At 44.0% G+C, this 23,478-nt stretch overlaps 1 protein-coding gene across 2 annotated transcripts in view; it reads right to left on the bottom strand.

The window, feature by feature from the left end:
• Positions 1-1,236: 1,236 nt before the first annotated feature.
• The window catches only part of LOC132772563 (tyrosine-protein phosphatase non-receptor type substrate 1-like), a 54,085-nt gene continuing 31,843 nt past the window's right edge, over positions 1,237-23,478 (bottom strand). Inside the window, exons 3-6 of one of the 2 annotated variants that reach the window (XM_067467067.1) lie at positions 15,914-16,012; positions 13,636-13,657; positions 4,620-4,662; positions 1,237-1,580 (exon numbers count right to left, since the gene is read on the bottom strand). In XM_067467067.1, coding sequence (XP_067323168.1) covers positions 1,416-1,580; positions 4,620-4,662; positions 13,636-13,657; positions 15,914-16,012 — 329 coding nt within the window. In that variant the 3' untranslated portion in view covers positions 1,237-1,415. Of the gene's footprint in view, positions 1,584-4,619; positions 4,663-13,635; positions 13,658-15,913; positions 16,013-23,478 lie in introns of both variants that reach the window. The other variant, XM_060771467.2, reaches the window with a different exon arrangement.

The following is a 23,478-nucleotide window of genomic DNA, read 5'->3' on the forward strand; positions in this document are numbered from 1 at the left end:
TTTTAACATACAACATATACAGACATACACAGAGGCTATTTAACTTTTTTAAGCCGCCAGGGAAGCTGTTGCTTTCATTGTCCATCTGCGACACTGATGAAGCACTTCCGCATTCCCCGCATGCTTCCCCGCTGGAGTGCTTTGCTGGAGTCTTCTTTATGGCCTCATAAATTAGTTAATTTAGCCTCCCCACACTTTAAGGTGGTACCTAATTTTCCTACTTGACAGATGCAACTGTCTTTCGGGTTGCAAAGGTCGACAACAGGCTACACAATTGGTTGGAAACCCACTCCAACCCAGGCTGGCTTCGAACTCATGACCTTTTGGTCAGAGTGATCTTAATGCAGCTGACACTCAGCCAGCTGCGCCACAAGCTGAAAAGATTGGGGGAAACAGACCTTGACATTTGGGGAATTGTGGTTACTGGGATTTACAGTTAACCTACAATCAAAGAGCATTCTCAACCCCACGGTTTACCCATAAGCATAAAGAAATTACATATATTAGAAACCAACACTTTCTCATTACTTTATTTTCTAGATCACCAGACTGGGCCACAGCAACGTGTGGCAGGGGACGGCTAGTCTATATAAATAAAAATGTAATGTTTGTTTTTGGGATTAACATAACTCAAAAACCACTGGGCCAATTGACGCCAACTTTGGCCACAATACACCTACTAACCCAAGGAGTAACCATGACTCAAAAAATGAGTTTGCCATTTGGGAGTTGTAGTTGCTGGGATTTATAGTTAACCTACAATCAAAGAGCATTCTGGACTCCACCAATGATGGAATTGAACCAAAAGTGGCACAAAGAATTCCCATGACCAACAGAAATTACTAGAAGGGTTTGGTGGGCATTGACGTTGAGTTTGGGAGTCGTAGTACTCCTACACCCAGAGAGCACTGTGGACTCAAACAATGATGGATCTGGACCAAACTTGGCACAATACTCCATATGCCCAACTAGGAACACAGATGGAACTTGGGGGAAATAGACCTTGACATTTGGGAGTTGTAGTTACTGGGATTTATAGTTCACCTACAATCAAAGACCATTCTGAATGAACCCCACCAACGACAGAATTGCAGCAAACTTCCCACACAGAACCCCTGTGACCAATAGGAAATACTTAAGGCCATCCAGTCCAACTCCCTTCACCAGAGCAAGAAAATGTAATCAAATAGAGTTTACCCACAAACACAAAGAAATTACACATATTAGAAACCAACACTTTCTCGTTACTTTATTTTCCAGATCACCAGACTGGGCCACAGCAACGCCTGGCAGGGGATGGCTAGTGAGAGACATCATCTTTCTTTTCCTTCCAGCCAGGACATACCATTCCCTCTTGAATTTGCAGCCTCCTTTCTTTCCATGCACTTGCATGGTTTTGTTGCAGTTTGTCTCTATCAAGACGGAGAAGCATCCTTTCTCTCTTCAGTGCCGGATCCAGAAACGGCCGGTCTTATCTTTAGAGTGGCGTATTCAGAACTTTCTTGGAGGCTGCTTGTCTTGGCTCTTGGTAATCCCTCTGGATATTTTAGGTCAGTGTAGACAATCTCTTTATCGCCTGACTGCTGAAAGAAAAAAAACTAATTATGACTTCCTTTTCGGAGACATTAACGCCAAGGCGGCTTATGCTTCAATTCTGCAAAAGGGCAGAAAACCCATTCTGTATTTGGGACTACAACCCTCAGAATCCCCCATATGAGTTGCAGGGTGATGGGAATTGCAGACATAAACAACTTTTTCTAATATAGGAGGGAAGCTGAAGAACATGACGCCAGATGCAGTTAAACATGAGCCAACAATGTGATGTGGCGGCAAAAAAAGCCAATGGGATTTTGGCCTGCATCAATAGGAGCATAGTGTCTAGATCTAGGGAAGTAATGCTACCCCTCTATTCTGTTTTGGTTAGACCACACCTGGAATATTATGTCCAATTCTGGGCACCACAATTGAAGAGAGATATTGACAAGCTGGAATGTGTCCAGAGGAGGGCGACTCAAATTATCAAGGGTCTGGAGAACAAGCCCTATGAGGAGCGGCTTAAGGAGCTGGGCATGTTTAGCCTGAAGAAGAGAAGCCTGAGAGGAGACATGATAGTCATGTATAAATATGTGAGAGGAAGCCACAGGGAGGATGGAGCAACCTTGTTTTCTGCTTCCGTGGAGACTAGGACGCAATGGAACAATGGCTTCAAACTACAAGAGAGGAGATTCCATCTGAACACGAGGAAGAACTTCCTGACTGTGAGAGCCGTTCAGCAGTGGAACTCTCTGCCCCGGAGTGTGGTGGAGGCTCCTTCTTTGGAAGCTTTTAAACACAGACTGGATGGCCATCTGTCAGGGGTGATTTGAATGCAATATTCCTGCTTCTTGGCAAGGGGTTGGACTGGATGGCCCATGAAGTCTCTCCCAGCTCTTTGATTCTGTGATTCTATGGGTGCAGCTACTCCAGGTATGGACAAACTTTGGCCCTCCATGTGTTTTGGAGTTCAACTCTGTTAGGAAGTGTGGGAGTTGAAGTCCAAAACACCCAGAGGGGCGAAGTTTGCCCATGCTTGAGCTACACTATGGAAATAGCACCATTTGCCAGCATTTTAACTGCCATGGCTCAATGCTATGGAATCTTGGGAGCTGTAGTTTGGTGAAGCACCAGCACTCTGGGCAGATGAGACTACACTGTAACCCCACCCCCACCCCCCTGCTTCCATGTCATTCAGCCATGGCAGTTAAAGTGGTTTCAAATTGCATTAATTACATAATGTAGATGCGCCCTGTTTCTGAAAGCTCTGAGTTCTGAGCAAAGATTAAAATTCTATCTCATATGGTTGTAGATATATGCTTTTGTACCTGATGGCTCCAAAGCTAGTGAGGATGGAGAATTTGCCATCCTCTATTAACACATATCTAGTGGGACTTTATTTATTTATTTATTTCATATACTAGCTGTACCAGCCATGCATTGCTGTGGCCAACCTTCCCTCCCTCTTTCTCTCCTTCTTTCCCTCCTTCCTCTTTCATTCCTTCTTTCCATTTTCTTCTTTACTTCTCTCCTTCTTTCCTTCTCTACCTCTTTCCTTCCTCCTTTTTTCTTTTCCTTCCCTTTCTCTCCTTTTTTCCTTCTCTGCCTCTTTCCTTCCTTCCTTCCTTCCTTCCTTCCTTCCTTCCTTCCTTCCTTCCTTCACTTTTTGCTTCCATCCTTCCTTCTGTCTTTCCTTCCCTCCCTCCCTCTTTCTCTCCTTTCTTCCTTCTCCACCTCTTTCCCTCCTTCCTTCGCTCCCTTTCCTTCCTTTCCTTTTTTTCTTTCCTTCTCTCCTTCCTTCTCTACCTCTTTCTTTCCTTCCCTTTTTTTCTTTTCCTCTTTCTCTTTCCTTCCTTCCTTTGCTTTTTGCTTCCATCCTTCCTTCTGTCTTTCCTTCCCTCCCTCTTTCTCCCTTTCTTTCTCTTTTTCCTTTGCTTCCTCTTTCCCTCCTTTCCTTTTTTTTCTTTCCTTCTTTCGCTACCCTTTTCTTTCCGTCCCTTTTCTTTTCCTCTTTCTCTTCTTTCTTCCTTCTCTACCTCTTTCCTTCCTTCCTTCGCTCTTTGCTTCCATGCTTCTTCCTTCCTTTCTTTCTTTCTTTCTTTCTTTCTTTCTTTCTTTCACCCCTTCCTTCCCTCCCTCTTCCTTCCTCTTTTTTCCTATATTGTCATTTAGCTTTTCGGGGGTTTTCCAGGCTGTATGACCATGTTCAAGAAGCATTCTCTCCTGACATTTCACCTGCATCTATGGCAGGCATCCTCAGAGGCTGTGGGGATGCCTTCCATAGATGCAGGCAAAATGTCAGGAGATAATGCTTCTGGAATATGGCCATACAGCCTGGAAAATGCACAACAACCCAGGCTAAGGCTGTGTCTCCACTGTAAAATTAATGCAGTTTCACACCACTTTGATGGCCATAGCTCAATGATCCTGGGAGTTGTAGCGTTACAAAGTATTTAGCTCTCTTTGCAATTCTATGCTCAGTTTCCAGTAGAAACTGTATCATGGAAGTTGACCCTGAGTTCACTGGGCTCAACATTATGAGTTATAATGGAGGACCTAGGTTCTTAGAGAGAGGCTGTTAATCAAATCAATCAATAATCAACGTATTGTTGAAGGCTTTCATGGCCGGATTCACTGGGTTGTTGTAGGTTTTTTCGGGCTATATGGCCATAGTCTAGAGGCATTCTCTCCTGACGTTTCGCCTGCATCTATGGCAAGCATCCTCAGAGGTAGTGAGCATCCTACAACAACCCAATCAATAATCAAATTTGCAAATGTTAAATTTGCAAATGTGCAGGTCCAACTGCATAGCAATCCACAATTTTTCACTTTCATGGGAGTCCTGTGCCCCTAGCTCCTGCAAATGTGGAGAGATGAATAATGATCCAAAATCCAATGGGAAATTCCAAATCTCAAACCCTTCTGGTCCCAAGCATTTCAGATAAAGGATACTCAACCCGTACGCCGATATCCCAGTGTTTGAAATGATTGCTTCCCCATACAAAACAGATCCTTCAAAAAGCGGCCTTTGTGTCTTCCCCATCTGTAGGGAAGTAGGGAGCGCATACCAATATATTTATCCGTACCTGATTAGGAGTTTTTGTACTCTCTGAAAGGGAAGTTTCAGACCTGGGAGGGGAAAAAGCACAGAGAATACAAATTAGAAGCCTCTGGTGGATACCTTGCATTTTATCCTTTTTGTAGGTTTTGACAGTATTCAGGGATGTTTACAGGGAAACGGTTTTCTCCCTCTCCTCGCTCAGTGGCTAATTCTGTAACAATGCAGCCCTGATTCCCTGCCAGGAAAAGCCAGGATTCATTACCTTCTCGCCACTACCGTAAAAAAGGACTAATGGGTGAATAAAAATGTACTTTTATATTTTCCCCCTCTACTATTAACTTCCTCCAGAGATCTCACAGCACAATGGCAGTGTTGGGGAGCATTAGGCACGGTTTCCCCAGGCATTTGCTTTCCAGATGTGCTGGACTACAAAATCCATCATACTCATCCATTGCTGAAGATTATGGGAATTGTTGGCCAACTCCTTTGGGAACAGGCAACCTGGTTGGAGAAGACTGAACTGGATGGAAATCACTAGTTATTGTTAGGGAAGCAGTAGAAGGGTAGAATCATAGTTGGAAGAGACCCCAACCCTCTTCGGACATGCAGAAAGGCACAATCTAAGCCCTCCTAATAGATAGCCATCCAGCTTCCATTTAAAGACCTCCAGAGGAGACTCCAGCATATGCCAAAGCTGCATATCTCATTGTCAAACACAGTAATGGAATGAAAGTCATGTGTAGTTCACATCTTTACCAATACACATGCTGTCTTCCAAGAGAAAATATATGCCACGCACATAATCACTAAAGAATAAGTTGTTTACTCTTTTTTATGCAGAGCAACAGATATATACGGCTGGCGAGGACGAGAGATAGGGCCTTCTCGGTGGTGGCTCCTCAGCTGTGGAACGCCCTTCCCACGGATATTAGACTAGCTCCATCATTAATGGTATTCCGCAAAAAAGTGAAGACCTGGTTGTTTGAGCAGGCATTCGAATAGTCAGTGCAATGAGTGTAATGAACATAGGAATGGAACAATGGATGACAGATCTGGATCATGTTTTTAGTGATGAGACGCTAGCGAATGGCTATTGTTGTTAATTGTATATTATTGTATAATGTGTTAGGATGTTAACTGTTTTTTATACCGTGTTATTGTAGCATTGCATTTTTGCTGTTCTTGTTGTTAACCGCTGTGAGTCGCCTAAGGGCTGGGAACAGTGGTATACAAATAAAGTAAATAAAATAAAAAAATAAATATACAGTCATGTGAACAGTTGCATTGGCTAATATAATGTCCTTTGAGAGAGATTTAAGTGGTCCTTGGGTGTCCATGTGTGTTGTGGCTGAGCTATTTTCTGATGATGAGGATGATGGGATTCAGATTCCTGCTGGGATTCAGCTTCCTGGCTCTTTGTCTGTACCTCAAATCTCTGGGCCTGCTTCTGAGTCTCCCACAGACAGTGCAGTGTCAACACAGCCGTTCCCAGCAGAAAGGAATTTTAACGAAGGAGATAGTGAGCAGGTGCCTTCCCACGCTGATACCGAAAGTGTAGATAGTGACTTGACCCAGCAAGCTCATCTTGATCTGCGGGTCAGGCGGAGTTCTCGTCTGGCCAGCAGACGAGAAGCCAGCTCAGTGAACGGTCATCGCAATGTTTTTATGATGATGAGAGCCTAATGTTTTCATGTTAGAAAGGTATTTAGGCCTCTTGCAAACCCTGAGAAAGCGTCAGTTCAACGTAGCTTACTAGCCTGAAAGCTTCATGGAATAACCTTAGCCTGGAAAGCAGTACGCTTGGGATTTCTTGCATTGTGATTCATGGGGCAATTGTTTCATTGCTTGTACCTGGGACTCTGGTTTGAACTTTGCCTGAAGATCTTTGGAACTATATTCTGCTTTTAACCTTAATCTTTGGGACTTTGCAATGCTTATTCTTTATTTTGACTTGGATTTTTTCCTCAATAAACTATAAAACTACGGCTCTTGTGTGGTGGTGTTTGGAAGCAAGGTGAAGCTTACGCTGAGTTACAACAATGTAAGAGATCTTCTTCCAGCAGCCAAGAAGCAAAAATACTGTCTTGGCAAGCTCCTGCACAGAAAATGTAAACATGTAATTGTTGCCAAAACTCCCAGGCTCAGCTAGATTCTGGATGAGGCCCAACCAATCAGCTTCGAGCTGGGCATTTTTCAGTTATCACACTCACCAACTGATTTTTGCATACTCCAACAAACATCACTTATTACCAAAATGTCCTTCTTAATATTCAGGTGGAATCTCTTTTCCTTGGGTTTATATCAATTGTTCTGTGTCCCAGGCTCCTTCTACATATAAAATCCAGGTTATCTTCTTTGAACTGGATTATCTGACAGTGTAGAAGGGGCCCCAGCTTCTGGAGCTAGGTATAGTTGAGTTTGGAGAAGAGAGTGCTGAGAGGATACATGATAGCCATCATGGAACAATGGATTCAAAAAGATTCAACCTAAACATTCAGAAGAACTTACTGATGGTAATATCCATTCAACACTGAAATATGCTGTCTGGGAGTCCGGTGGAGTCTCCTCCTCTGGAGGTTTTTAAGCAGTGGTTGGATGGCCATCTGTCAGGAGGGCTTGGATTGAACATTTCAGCATGGCAGAATTAGCTTTGATGGTATGGCCCCTTGAGGTTTCTTCCAACTATAATTCTATCTCAGTGTTTCTCAACCTTCCTAATGCTGCAACCACTTAATACAGTTTCTCATGTTGTGGTGCATGTTGTGGTGACCCCCAATCATAACATTCTTTTTGTTGCTAGTTCATAACTATGACTTTGCTGTTGTTACGAATTGTAATGTAAATATCTCATATGCAGGATGTATTTTCATTCAATGGACCAAATTTGGCACAAATACCTGAGATACACACATTTGAATACTGGTGGGGTTGAAGGAGATTGATTTTGTCATTTGGAGGCTGTCATTGGCATGGATACTCAATATGCCCAAATGTGAGCACTAGTGGAGTTTGGGGAAAATAGACTTTGACATTTGGGAATTGTAGTTGCTGGGATTTATAGTTCACCTACAGCCAAAGAGCATTCTTAACCCCACCAATGATAGAATTGGGCCAAACTTCCCACACAGAACCCACTTGACCAACAGAAAATACTGTATATTGTCGAAGGCTTTCATGGCTGGAATCACTAGGTTCTTGTGGGTTTTTTTCGGGCTATAGGGCCATGTTCTAGAGGCATTTCTCCTGACGTTTCGCCTGCATCTATGGCAAGCAACTTCTGAGGATGCTTGCCATAGATGCAGGCGAAACGTCAGGAGAAATGCCTCTAGAACATGGCTCTATAGCCCGAAAAAACCCACAAGAACCTAGAAAATACTGTGTTTTCTGATCGTCTTTGGCGACCCCTCTGACACCCTCTTGCACCCCCCCCCCTTCAGGGTCCCAACCCCCATGTTGAGAAATGCTGTTGTAAAGCATGGGATAGGTTTTGGATTTTAGTCTGAACTTTTATTTGTTTGTCCAAGGATGTATTTTGAAGATTTGGTTCAGCACCTTGGATAGCTTTTCTGATACTTAAAACTAAAACCAAGGACACATCCACTGCCCTACTGGTCCCATTGTCGCTACTGGTTCGTCATGGCAATTTGGGCATGAGAGAAAGATCAAAAACCCTTTCCCTGGACATGTCCAGACCTCTGGACATTTGAAAAATCTCTCCATAGAAGCCAGACTAAGTCCTGAAGATCAAAACTAAGTCTTTTTTTGGCCAAGGGAGCCGCCGTTCTGTGCCAAGGAATGCTGAAGCCTGTCATTTGCATAAATTTGGCTTCTGTGCATAATTTATTTCCCCTGTTTGCAGAGACAAATTGCGGCTGAATGATGCAGGAGGCCAGCGACCGAATCCCTTGATCTTTCTATTTGTATTTTCCATCCGTATGCTATTTGTACTTTAATGCATCGGCAGGGACTTCCAAATTTGATTGGAAGAGTGGAGCCAGCAGAGCATGGAAAATTGACTTTTGTTGGCTGGGGGATTCTGGGAGTTATCATCTGAAAGAGTAGCTTGCCGAAACCGCATGAGTGGAAGAGGTGAGAGCGGGAGAAGGCTAGCCTTGACTTTCAACTCCATTGCTCTCTCCGCCCTCCATCAACATGCAACCCTCTCTCAATGCTGTGATTAAATATTTCAATTTGCTCTGACTTTGGAGCTAAAAGGATATTTGGGAGGGAAGGAGCATGAAAGGTTAAGGTGGATTCTCGTTGCATTACAATAGTCCTGCATGAAAAATAAAAATAGACAGCAGGTAGAGTTGCCTTTAGGTTAGGAGAAGCCCAGAGGATTCGGAGCCAAGGGAGGGACCTTGGTAATGTCATGGGTGGGCCAATTCCTGAAGGGCAAATGGCTTTTTTCATTAGAGTACATCCCCCCCCCCTCCTTTGTGGGAAAGTTTGATTCTAAAACCTCCACTAATGAGCCCTCCTCTGCAAATAATCTGTTTCTTTCTTATCTCGCCTGAGTTTTTAACCAGTTTTTAATCAGTCTTTCTTTTATCCATTACATGTAGCCCACCCATTGTCATTGTGATTGTGCCTATTGTAATTTTATATTGTTATGTTTCCATATGTTTTATGTAATTATGTTGTTGTTGTTTATTGTTTGCGTTTTCGGTTTTATTTTATGTAGTTGTTGTCTGGGCTTGGCCTCATGTAAGCCGCTCCGAGTCCCCATTGGGGAGATGGTGGTGGGGTATAAATCAAGTTTATTACTATTATTAACACATCTCACCACGCTAAAACAGTGGATGTGGCTCTTAATGAGACATGCCGCATTATCACGGGTGCCTGTGCCCTACACCACTGGAGAAACTACACTGTCTAGCTGGTATCGCACCACCTGACATCTGCTGGGAAGTAGCAGCCAATAGTGAAAGGACCAAGGTAGTGACATCTCCAGCTCATCCCCTGTTTGGGTATCAGCCAGCACGTCAATGACTTAAATCTAGAAATAGTTTTCTAAGATCTGCAGAGACACTCGCTGGAACACCTCAGCAAGCAAGAGTCGAAAAGTGGCAGGCTCAAACCCAGAACCTCAAATACCAAATGAGAGACTCCCCCCTAGGCACACAGAAAACTGGGCGACTTGGAAGGCGCTGAACAGATTGCACTCTGGCACCATGAGATGCAGAGCCAACCTCAAGAAATGGGGCCACAAAGTGGAGTCCACGACATGCGAGTGCGGAGAAGAGCAAACCACAGACCACCTGCTGCAATGCACCCTGAGCCCTGCCACATGCACCTTCTTGCAGCAACATAGAGGACCTTCTTGCAGCAACACCAGAAGCACTCCAAGTGGCCGGATACTGGTCTAAGGACATTTAATCAGCTACCAAACTTGCAAATTTTGTGTTTTGTCTGTTTGTTTGTTTGTTTTGTTCTGTTAGAAATGTAATATAATTGACTGGTTGCCCTGACACGACAAATAAAATTATTATTATTATTATTATTATTATTATTATTATCATCATCATCATTATCATTATTATTATTTGGTGCACTCATATGCTTTGTTCATGAAGATGTGCATGGGATAGAACAGCATTTCTCAACCTGGGGGTCGGAAACCCTGAGGGAATTGCAAGGGGGCTTCAGAGGGACTGCCAAAGACCATCAGAAAACATATTTCTTGATGGCCTGGGGAACTCCTTTGGCAGAGAAGGCTGAAGATCTCTCCGCCTGTCCTTCTCTTCCCTTTTGTAAACAGATGTGAATCCACCCACCAAAAGCCCTCATCCGCTGTGATTGGCTGGCCTCTCAGCCAGCCTCTCAGCCAAGGGGAAGGGTGTTTCTGAGACTCCAAGCAGAGAGGGAAGAGCAGGTGTGCTGTGTGCATTTGTGGGCAAGGGAGAGCGTGTGAGGCTGGAGGGAAGCTTCTTCCAGCATGTCTCTTCAAGGCATGGGGGTTCTGTGTGGGAAGTTTGGCCCAATTCTATTCTTGGTGGGGTTCACAATGCTCTTTGATTGTAGGTGAACTATACATCCCAGCAATTACAACTCCCAAATGCCAAGGTCTGTTTTCCTCCAATTCTACCAGCATTCACATTTGGGGATATTGAGTATTCGTGCCAAATTTGGTCCAGATTTATCATTGTTTGAGTCCACAGTACTCTCTGGATGTAGGTGAACTACAACTCCAAAATTCAAGGTCAATGCCCACCAAACCCTTCTATTTACGAACCCACGCGCTCTCTTCGTTCATCTGGAGAGGCCCTGCTTGTGATCCCACCCGCCTCGCAGGCGCGTTTGGTGGGGACGAGGGACAGGGCCTTCTCTGTGGTGGCCCCCCGACTTTGGAACACCCTCCCCAAAGACATTAGACTGGCCCCCACACTGGCAGTCTTTAGGAAAAAATTGAAAACCTGGCTGTTCCGATGTGCCTTTCCAAAATAGGAAAACTCCAGTAAGCACTTTATTAGAGTCCCAGAAGCACTTTATCAGGACTTTAAGATTCTCTGCACATTGCACTTCCTTGAAATCCGATAGACCACCTGTCACATCCAGCACTTTTTAATCTGTACTCATTACTTGGCCTGGCCCTGTTTTTATTGTGTTATGGTGTCTTGTTTTGTTGTTTTTACTGTTATTGCTTTAATGTTTTTGATTTGCTTTGAATTTTGTTGTTATGCTATTGTTTTGTTGAGGCCTTGGCCTTCGTAAGCCACATCGAGTCCTTCGGGAGATGCGGGGTACAAATAAAGTTAATAATAAATAATAAATAGTAATTGGTCATGGGAGTTCTGTGTGCTAAGATTGGTTCAATACCATTGTTGGTGGAGTTCAGAAAGCTCTTTGATTGCGGGTGAACTATAAATCCCAGCAACTACAACTCCCAAATGACAAAATCAATTCCCCCTCAACCCCACCAGTATTCAAATTTTGGTGTATGGAGTATTTGTGCCAAACTAATTCCAGTGAATGAAAATGCATCCTGCATATCAGATGTTTGCATTATGATTCATAACAATAGCAAAATTACAGTTATGTGTAACAAGAAATTCAATGTGAAAATTTGATAAATGTGAATTTAAAATAATGTGTGGGAACGAATGGAAGAATGGAAGGATGTATGGATGGAGCTAATAATTTTGGAAACACCAGTATAATATTAAGGCCTGCAATGACTTACTACCTGCTTGCTGCTTTGTGATTAAAACCTGTTAATGAGAAGCTGTGATAAGAACTGGGACAGTGATAAAGGAAATGCTTGCAACCTTCCTTATGTTAAGAAGGAAGTCAACATAAGATCAACACCAATCAAGAAGATCAACATCTGGCCAGGAAACTGGGATGGATCCAGGATGGAAGACGTCTATCATTAATTTACAACTTTGGGACGACATCAACAGAATTTTCCTATAAAAGACTCAGCCTAATAATGCTCAAATCGTGGCAGACTGAGGAGTCTGTTCCACCTGCCATGCTCTGCTCCATGGGAAGGACAGAGGTGGTGTATTCGGAGAGTGTCAGATATGCTATGGGAAAGCATGATTCTGGACACTTTGGGGCTTTTTTCTCAAGGGAAGAGGAAGAAGTGTGCTTTTGGAGTCTTGGATTTTGTGCAGGGAGTCAGGTTCTGCTGGATGGAAAACAGAGGTCTGGTCCTTGGCACTGTTCTTATGGAAAGAAGTTTTGGCATTTCGGCGTTTTGAAGTTATGGCGTTATGGAAGTTATGGAACTATGCGTTGGCAGGCTGCAGGAAAGCAGGGTCTGGCCTTACAGGTGCTTCTCCAAGGAGGGAGAAAGGATATGGTAATATTTGGATGCATGTGGATGAATGCATGTACATGTGTGTGAATGCTGAGTGAAAATGTAACTCCCCTATGTTTGTTTGTTAACCAATGTAATACAATGTATTGCACCACCTGGCATCCGCCGGGAAGTAGCAGCCAATAGTGAAAGGACCAAGGCAGAGACATCTCAAGCTCATCCCCTGTTTGGGTATCAGCCAGCACGCCAACGACTTAAATCTAGACATAGTTTTCTAAGATCTACAGAGACACTCGCTGGAACACCTCAGCAAGCGAGAGTCCAAAAGTGGCAGGCTCAAACCCAGCACCTCAACCAATGGCTGATACCAAATGAGAGACTCCCTCCTGGGCACACAGAAGACGGGGCGACTTGGAAGGCATTGAACAGACTGTGCTCTGGCACCACGAGATTCAGAGCCAACCTTCAAAAATGGGGCTACAAAGTGGAATCCTCGACATGCGAGTGTGGAGAAGAACAAACCACTGACCACCTGCTGCAATGCAACCTGAGCCCTGCTACATGCACCATGGAGGACCTTCTTGCAGCAACACCGGAAGCACTCCAAGTGGCCAGATACTGGTCAAAGGACATTTAACCAGCTACCAAACTCAAAGTTGTGTATTTTTCTGTTTGTTTGCTTTGTTCTGTTAGACTGGTTGTTCTGACACGACAAATAAAATAAATAAAAATAAATAACCAATGTAATTGTGAATCCAATGTAGTTGCATAGAATCTGTATGTCTGTATGTCCAACGTCATTCTTTGTCTAAATGTTTTCTGTAATCTGATATATCTTCTCACGCTGGAAATTGCAATAAAAAGAACCTATGCTTCAAAGTTATTGAAAAGTCATTCATAACATATGAAATAACAATGAAAATACTTTAAGGGTTGGGGGTCACCACAACACGAACTGTATTAAGGGGTCACGGCATTAGTAAGGTTGAGAACTACCGCTTTACAGAGAGGAAAACTATCACCTGGAATATCAGAGACTATTCTGTAAACTCCTCTCCGATTCAAAAGTAATTTGGCATGCAGGCCAAGCGGACGCTGTTCGGGAAACATAAAATGAGAAGAGGACCCGGCTGAGCTGTTTGCATAAAACTGCTGGTGTCATATTCTCTGGATCCAAGCTGCCATAGGGCCACCGGTTTGCCAAATTACTGCGGCTCCCCAAATGTCCTCCGAATAAGAGGAAAAGTTAATTAAAGGGTATATAATTCAGACAGACCTTGAGGTGCCACTGTTCCAACCTAGATACACACACACACACAGGAGAAGAGAGGGCAGGATTAATTACAGAGCATTTGAAATTTAATTTGAAGGTATTTATTGCATTTAAATCCCTTCTTTCACCCAAGGAAATAAAGGCAGCTGCAGCAGCCCAGCCTCCCGACAGGAGGTCAGGTTGTACTCAATGGATGCATTTACACTGCAGAGTGGCACCACTTCAATCGGTATGCCTCAATGCTATAGAAGTGTGGGAGATGTAGTTTGGTGAGGCACCATTACTCCTTGGGAGAGCAAGTTAAAGACCTGGCAAAACAACAGTTTCCAGGATTCCATAGCATTGAGCAACTACGGTGAAATTGGAGTCAAGCTGCATTCACTCTACAGCAGGCTTGGGCCAACTTGGGCCCTCCAGGTGTTTTGGACTTCAACTTCCACAATGCCTAACAGCCGGTAGGCTGTTAGGCATTGTGGGAGTTGGAGTCCAAAACACCTGGAGGGCCCAAGTTGGTCCAAACCTGCTCTACAGTGTAAAATACCTATAAGGCTGGTTTAGACACCAAAACGAGAACATGATACAAGGCAATAGAAGCTAGTGAATTCCATGGTAAGGAATCTCCTCTGGTTTTGGCTGAAACTCTAAAGTCGTAAGCTCCCAACCATTAATAGTCTAGTTTGCTGTCGACCTATGCAGCCTGAAAGACAGTTGCATCTGTCAAGTAGGAAATTTAGGTACTGCTTTATGCGAGGAGGTTAATTTAATTAATTTACGACACCATAAAACCTTACAGCAGTGTGAGTAAGAATGAGGAAGCACTCCATGAAGGACTCAATGTCATGTGGATGGTGAAGCGGCAGCTCTCTCTCTCTCTCTCTCTCTCTCTCCCCCCCCCCCCCCCATGCTACCTGGCTGGAATCGAGCATACCTTCATGAAGCTGGAAAAGCTGGAATGTTAAATTAGCTCTGCGTCTGTCTATAAACCTCCCTGAGTTGCTTGAAAGCTGAGAAGGGTGGTATACAAATATAGTAAATAAATAATAAACAATAAATATGTTGTATGTCTAAATGTTTATGTGTATAGCAAGTTCCCTGCGAGGTGAGAAGGATGGACTTCTGCAACAGTCATCTAATGACCAATCAAGTCCAAACTTGGCACACAGAGCCCCCATGACCCACTCTCCATCCTGGTGCAGAGGATGGACAATGGAAGATGGGACTTGCAGTACCTTCACTCACTTCCTGAAACCACAGTGACACTCATCCAAATACCAATAAAGACCAATCTTGGCACAGAGAGCCCCCATGGCCAACTCAACATTCTGGTGATGTTTGAGGGAGACTATGGATGATGGGACTTGCAGTACCTTAACTCACTTTCTGAGACCGCTGTGACCTTCATGCAATGACTGATCCATACCAAACTTAGCACTTCCTGAGACCACTGCGAGCCATATAAATAACTGATAAAGACCAACCTTGATACATAATTCCTTTCTCAAATAACCCGGGCAGCGCCAGGTCCCCAAGCTAGTACATAAATAAAGGAACTCTCCAAGGTGCTGAAGCTACTTTGGGGATAGACCTCTGCCTCTTGAGGAACTCCTTGAAACCCAGTGTGGACTCACCATCTTAGTGACATGGAGGACCACTAACTACCAAAGAATATGCCTCTTCCTGGTCTGAATTTTAACCTTTGAGGACAATTAGGCTGAGCGAAATTTGAACCATCATCATCCTACAATTGAGTATGTTGCTGTCAGCTTTTTGGGCTGTACTACCACATTTCAGCAGCATTCTCTCCTAATGTTTCACCTGCCTTTGTTTATGGCATCTACCTGGTATATATACACTCCACTTGCCTCATTGTCAACAGAATCTCTGAAGAAGCCAGCTACAGGTGCAGGCGAAACGTTAGGAGAGAATTCTTCTGGAATATGGCCATACAGACCAAAAAGCTCACAGCAAACCAGTCATTCTGACCATGAAATGGTTGCAATAGCACAGTGGTTAAAATCACTAGCTGCAGGAAAAGCTGCTGACCGGAGGGTTAGCAGTTCAAAGCCGCAAGTCAGGATGAGCTCCCAACTGTCAATCCTAGCTTCCACCAGTTCTGCCAGTTTCTTGTAGACAGCCAATTCCCTCACACCAGAAGCGACTTGCAGTTTCTCAAGTCGCTCCTGACACGAAAAACAAAATATCCCTAGGAGGTATTAGAACCTACATGGTTCTTTTTCCACATCTCCGTGTATTGTAGACTCTGAAATCCTCAGCCACTTACCTCTTTTCTTCCTTATGTAAAAGTACATGGCCGCAGCAAGCAAGACAGCAAGGAGGATACAAACAACTGTTGGGATGATATAGCGGTCACTCTTGAAAGCTAGAGATAAGCACAGCAACATCAGATCTCGTCATTCAAATGTTTTCATATGCTGGGAATCCTGCTTTTGAAATACAACTCCCAGAATCCCCCTTCTCCACTCATATGTTGCTAAACTAGATTCTGAGAACTGCCAATCCTAAAAGTCTCTTTTCTGAGCTTTGTTCTTGGATGACAGGAACCATCCAGGGTCTTTTCCAACATCTGTTATCTCTTTTGTTTTTAACTAGGAATACTAATGATCAAACACAGCACTTTCTGCTTGCATTGGATGTGTTCTGTCAAAAGCTAAGGCCCATCTGGGGATTTTGGGATTTTGATATCCACTGGGATTTGTTTCCAGGACCCATTGTGGATACCAATATTCATGGACACTGCCGTCCTATTAGATAGAACTCTCTTGTCAAATGTTGCCCCTTATCAACTGTTGCCCCTTTTCGATAGAGTTACAAGCTGGGTAGATGCGGGGAATGCCGTGGATGTAGTGTACCTGGATTTCAGGAAGGCCTTCGACAAGGTCTCTCATGACCTTCTGGCAAGGAAACTAGTCCAATGTGGGCTACATACCACCATATCACCAAAACTACGGTGAGGTGGATCTGTAATTGGATAAATGGACGAACCCAGAGGGTGATTCTCCCCAATGCTTCCTCTTCATCCTGGAAAGAAGTGACAAGTGGAGTGCCATCAGCAGGGTTCTGTCCTGGGCCCGGTCCTGTTCAACATCTTGATTAATGACTTAGATGAAGGGCTAGAAGGCAGGATCATCAAGTTTGCAGACGACACCAAATTGGGAGGGATAGCCAATACTCCAGAGGACAGGAGCAGGATTCAAAACGATCTTGACAGATTAGAGAGATGATGGGACAAAACTAACAAAATGAAGTTCAACAGTGACAAATGCAAGATACTCCACTTTGGCAGGAAAAATGAAATGCAAAGATACAGAATGGGGGACGATGCCTGGCTTGAGAGCAGTCCGTGTGAAAAAGATCTTGGAGTCCTCATGGACAACAAGTTAAACATGAGCCAAAAATGTGATGTGGGGGCAAAAAAAGCCTGCATCAATAGGAGCGTAGTGTCTAGATCTAGGGAAGTCATGCTACCTCTCTATTCTGCTTTGGTTAGACCACACCTGGAATATTGTGTCCAATTCTGGGCACCACAATTCAAGAGAGATATTAACAAGCTGGAATGTGTCCAGAGGAGGGCGACTAAAATGATCAAGGGTCTGGAGAACAAGCCCTACGAGGAGCGGCTTAAGGAGCTGGGCATGTTTAGCCTGAAGAAAAGAAGGATGAGAGGAGATATAATAGCCATGTATAAATATTTGAGAGGAAGCCACAGGGAGGAGGGAGCAAGCTTGTTTTCAGCTTCCTTGGAGACTAGGACGCAGAACAATGGCTTCAAACTACAAGAGAGGAGATTCCATCTGAACATGAGGAAGAACTTTCTGACTGTGAGAGCCGTTCAGCAGTGGAACTCTCTGCCCCGGAGTGTGGTGGAGGCTCCTTCTTTGGAAGCTTTTAAACAGAGTCTGGACGGGGGGGATTTGAATGCAATATTCCTGCTTCTTGGCAGGGGGTTGGACTGGATGGCCGATGAGGTCTCTTTCAACTCTTTGATTCTATGACCAAAGAGTTGGAAGTTCTATGTAGGTGTTTAACTTTCAGGGTGCAGCTAAGACTGTAGCAACCTTGGGGGAAAATGCAAAGGGATGCTATTTTATGCAACTAAGCGGCAATGCAAACCAAACTTCTCGAAGGCAGAACGTGTGTGTGTGTGCTTAAACCACTGGAAAATGGGAACAAAATTCAAAAGAACTTCTATAAACTGGAATATTGAGCAGAAACAAGGGGTCGGGCAAAGGCCTCATCTACATTGCCATATAATGTAGTTTGGACTGCATTATATGGTTAGTGCAGATTCACATAATGCAAATTGAACTGCATTGAACTGCATTATAAGAGTCTATACTACCATATCATCCAGTTCAATGTGGTTTACATGGGACTCCATCCAATCCTGTGACTCCAAGGCACTCTGCTCAGGCAGAGGATTACATTCCACCCACACAGTTGAAATGGAGGAGGGCCTTACAAGGTCATTTTTCGTGATTTATAATTATACTTTTTAATTTGGTGGGGAACAATTGTTGCCATGAATTACTTCCCAAAATGTCTCTTCACATTTTAATGTCCGCCAATTAATTCTCCTTATCAATTCACCCATGATTAAGTAATGTATTAGCACAACTGTGACTGCGTTAGCGCTGCCGCTGCTCAATGATCAATTAATGTGTTTTGCATTTTCAGGCTCTGACCTCATTACAGTCCAGCCTGGTGTTGTCACCTGGTACAATGGCACATTTGCTTTCATACTACACAATTGCACCACTGTGGCTGCCACTACATCACACCTGCACAACCTGTGGCCCTTCAAGTGTTTCGGACTTTGATTCCCAGAAATTTTAGCCATTGGACAAGCTGACTAGGACTTCTGGAAGTTGGTGGCCCAAACATCTGGAGGGCTGCAGGTTGTGCAGGCCTGATCTACACTACTTCAACTGCCATGGTTCATTTCTATGGAATTCTGGGACCTGCAATTTGGTGAGGCACCAGCACTTTTTGGCTGAGAAAACTAAAGATCTTGAAGACTACAACTCCTATGATTCTGTTGTGTTAAATGGTGGTAAACTGCATTAATTCTACAGTGTAGATGCACCTTATAATTCCACTTTAGCTCTCCTTGTTGAATCTCTGGAATCTTGTAGTGCGTTGTAGGTTTTTTCGGGCTATATGGCCATGGTCTAAAGGCATTCTCTCCTGACGTTTTGCCTGCATCTATTGCAAGCATCCTCAGAGGTAGTGAGGTCTGTTGGAACTAGAGAAAAGGGTTTATATATCTGTGGAATGACCAGGGTGAGACAAAGGACTCTTGTCTGCTGGAGCTAGGTGTGAATGTTTCAGCTGACCACCTTGATTAGCATATAATGGCCTGACAGTGCCTGGAGCAAACCTTTGTTGAGAGGTGATTAGGTGTCCCTGCCTGTTTCCTCTCTGTTGTTGTGCTGATGTAATTTTAGAGTTTTTTTTAATACTGGTAGCCAGATTTTGTTCATTTTCATGGTTTCGTCCTTTCTGTTGAAATTGTCCACATGCTTGTGGATTTCAACGGCTTCTCTGTGTAGTCTGACATAGTGGTTGTGAGAGTGGTCCAGCATTTCTGTGTTCTCAAATAAAATGCTGTGTCCACAACAACAGACCTCCACCACACTCCAGGGCAGAGAGTTCCACTGCTGAATGGCTTTCACAGTTAGGAAGTTCTTCCAGATGTTCAGATGGAATCTCCTTTCTTGTAGTTTGAAGCCATTGTTCCATTGCGTCCTAGTCTCCAGGCCAGCAGAAAACAACAGAGAGGGGGAAAAAATCTGGGACATCTAATCACCTCTCAACAAAAGTTTGCCCCAGGCACTGTCAGGCCATTATATGCTAATCAAGGTGGTCAGTTGAAACATTCACACCTAGCTCCAGCAGACAAGAGTCTTTTGTCTCACCCTGGTCATTCCACAGATATATAAAACCTTTTTCCTAGCTCCAACAGACCTCACTACCTCTGAGGACGCTTGCCATAGATGCAGGCGAAACGTCAGGAGAGAATGCCTCTAGACCATGGCCATATAGCCCGAAAAAACCTACAACAACCTAGTGATTCCAGCCATGAAAGTCTTCGACAGTATCTTGTAGTGTCTTTGGAGAGGCACTAGAGCTCTCACTGAGAGTTCCAAGTCTGCCTTCCAGAACTGAAAATCCCAGCTTTCCTGAAATTTAAAGTGGAATCACCTTGCCATAACTATGTGGAAGGGCCCTAAGATCTAAAGATTATATTGATCTTTCATACTGAAATGTCCCACCACCATAGCTAGGAATTTTTGCATGGACTTACCATTCTTCTGGATGTACTGCATAGTAATGATACTAATGATGGTGTAATGGGCCAGACTGTGTTGTTCATGTGTGTCCTCAGGTCAACTCTGACTTAAGCAAACCCTCTCAAGGATTGTTGATTTTTTTGCAAGGTTTATTCAGAGAAAATCTGCTATTGCCTTCCTTAGAGGCTGAGAGAAAGTGACTTACGTAAGGTCACCCAGTGGGTTTCAAGGCCAGAACAGATGAAAACTATAAATGTAAGGCTAAGCAATTTCAGAGTTTGGTTGCATTTATCACACTATATATATTTAACTTGTAGGCTGAAAATATTATGCGTAAGACAAGATTAGAATCAGAGGAAGAAGACGTGAAAATTGGAAGAAGGAACATCAACAATTTAACCATCATTCTACTGGCAGAAAATAGCAAAAATGTGGAACGATTACATGGAGAAAGTCAAGGAAGAAAATGCAAAGGCAAAGATAGAGCTGAACATTACAAAAACAAAAATAACATCTTCAAGTGATCTACATAATTTAAAAGTAGGTGATGGTTGAACATTTTCCATGCCTTGTTCTCACTGATGATTACAGTAAGAAGTTGGAAGACAAGGAGTTGGAAGGAACTATGAAGGAACTAGACAAGTTCCTGAAGTGTCACGACATATAATTGAATATTAAAGTTGGTATGGTCCATGCCTTCATATTTTCCAATTTTATTGTATGGTTGTGACAACTGAACAGAAGAAAGCTCATAGGAAGGAAATAAATTCATTTGGGGTGTGATGCTGGAGAAGAGTTGTGAGGAACACCATGGGCTACTAGAAATTCCATTAAATGGGTTCTAGAGCAAATCAAATCTGAATCTCCCTAGAGGCCAAGATGAAGACCATGGGAAGAGATCACTCACAAGAAAAGATAATCATGCTTAGTGAGGTAGAAAGCAGCCATATTCCAGAAGGATCACAACCTGGGGATCACAACCAGATACAGTGAAGACATCTGCCCTTGCGCTATGCTACTCTGCTGCTGAGTACGCATGCCCAGTGTGGAGCACATCTCACCATGCTAAAACAGTCGATGTGGCTCTTAATGAGACATGCCGCATTATCACGGGGTGTCTGCGCCCTACACCACTGGAGAAATTACACTGTTTAGCTGGTATTGCACCACCTGACATCCGCTGGGAAGTAGCAGCCCATAGTGAAAAGGACCAAGGCAGAGACATCTCCAGCTCATCCCTTGTTTGGGTATCAGCCAGCACGTCAATGACTTAAATCAAGAAATAGTTTTCTAAGATCTACAGAGACACTCACTGGAACACCTCAGCAAGCGAGAGTCCAAAAGTGGCAGGCTCAAGCCCAGAACCTCAATCCATGGCTGATACCAGATGAGAGACTCCCCCCTGGGCACACAGAAGACTGAGCGACTTGGAAGGCGCTGAACAGACTGCACTCTGGCACCACGAGATGCAGAGCCAACCTCAAGGAATGGGGCTCCAAAGTGGAATCCACAACATGCGAGTGTGGAGAAGAGCAAACCACTGACCACCTGCTGCAATGCAACCTGATCCCCGCCACATGCACAATGGAGGACCTCCTTGCAGCAACACCAGAGGCACTCCAAGTGGACAGCTACTGGTCAAAGGACATTTAATCAACTACCAAGCTTGCAAATTCTGTGTTTTGTCTGTTTGTTAAAAATTTGTTTAAAATGTAATACAATTGTCTGGTTGATACTGACATGATAAATAAATACCAGAAGAATGGACAACCAAGAATGCCATGGTGCCCTTGAGTTTGCAGAATCTTTTCTGAAGAAAGAAAGGGTGACTTGGAGGTCTCTCATTCATGGGGTCACCATAAGTCAAAGTCTTATGGAAGTTAAGGAGAACAACAAAATTGCTGAACCTTGAATTGTGTTGGCAGCAATTGAAGTAGGTTGAGGACAAAGGGAAGAAGTGGAAGGAGGAGAGGAAAATGGTATGGTTTTAAAAGCAGATTGAAAATTGGGGCAACAGAGGATAAATCAGGGCTGTCCCTGGCATACCGATACATTTGGCAAGTATGAGATTTAAACCTTGGTCTCTCCAGTTCTCACCCAAGATCCAAAACACTACCTTAGGCCTGAGCAAACTTCGGCCCTCCAGGTATTTGAACCTCAACTCCCACAATTCTTATCAGCCTACTAGGTGTTAGGAATTGTGGGAGTTGAAGCCGAAAGCACCTGGAACACTGAATTTTGCCCATGTCTGCACTACATCATGATGGCTCTCCGTGGGCCAGGAGGCCAATTGTTTTATAGGCCTATGAATTAGAAAAAGAACAGGTACTGAACATGGATGAGTGTGAAGCTGGGACTAGAAAGTTGGCACCAAGAGCAGGGCCCCATGAGAAGATCTTACTTGTCTTGATCGTTGACAGGGGAGAATACATTCGGACAGGTAGGAGATTCCATCTGAACATGAGGAAGAACTTCCTGACTGTGAGAGCCGTTCAGCAGTGGAACTCTCTGCCCCGGAGTGTGGTGGAGGCTCCTTCTTTGGAAGCTTTTAAACAGAGGCTGGATGGCCATCTGTCAGGGGTGTTTTGAATGCAATATTCCTGCTTCTTGGCAGGGGGTTGGACTGGATGGCCCATGAAGTCTCTTCCAACTCTTTGATTCTATGATTCTATGACTGTTATGTGAATGTACATAAAAACCCACATTTGTGCTGTCTGAAAAATCTGGAACCAGAATAAGTTTGAGCACTGTTCCAGGTCCTAAACATTAGGAATAACTTTTTGGTGGTAAGAGCTATTCAATAGTGGAATATGTTTCCTCAAAGTATGGTGGGGTTTCCTCTCTGGAAGTTTTAAAGCAGAGGCTGTGTGTTCTTGCATGGTGGAAGAGGGTTGGACTGGATGGTCCTTGTGGTCTCTTCCAATGTTCTGATTCTATGATTTTTACCCCACTGCTGCTTCTCTAACAGTAACTACTGCTCACCATCTCTAGATTTACCTTCCCAAATCAGGTTACCCATACCTGGAATATTGTGTCCAATTCTGGGCACCACAGTTCAAGAGAGATATTGACAAGCTGGAATGTGTCCAGAGGAGGGCGACTAAAATGATCAAGGGTCTGGAGAACAAGCCCTATGAGGAGCGGCTTAAGGAGCTGGGCATGTTTAGCCTGAAGAAGAGAAGGCTGAGGGGAGATATGATAGCCATGTATAAATATGTGGGAGGAAGCCACAGGGAGGAGGGAGCAAGCTTGTTTTCTGCTTCCTTGGAGACTAGGACGCGGAACAATGGCTTCAAACTACAAGAGAGGAGATTCCATCTGAACACGAGGAAGAACTTCCTGACTGTGAGAGCCGTTCAGCAGTGGAACTCTCTGCCCCGGAGTGTGGTGGAGGCTCCTTCTTTGGAAGCTTTTAAGCAGAGGCTGGATGGCCATCTGTCAGGGGTGATTTGAATGCAATATTCCTGCTTCTTGGCAGAATGGGGTTGGACTGGATGGCTCATGAGGTCTCTTCCAACTCTTTGATTCTATGATT

Source organism: Anolis sagrei, chromosome 4, assembly GCF_037176765.1.
Source record: "Anolis sagrei isolate rAnoSag1 chromosome 4, rAnoSag1.mat, whole genome shotgun sequence".
In the NCBI taxonomy this organism is placed as follows: domain Eukaryota; kingdom Metazoa; phylum Chordata; class Lepidosauria; order Squamata; family Dactyloidae; genus Anolis; species Anolis sagrei.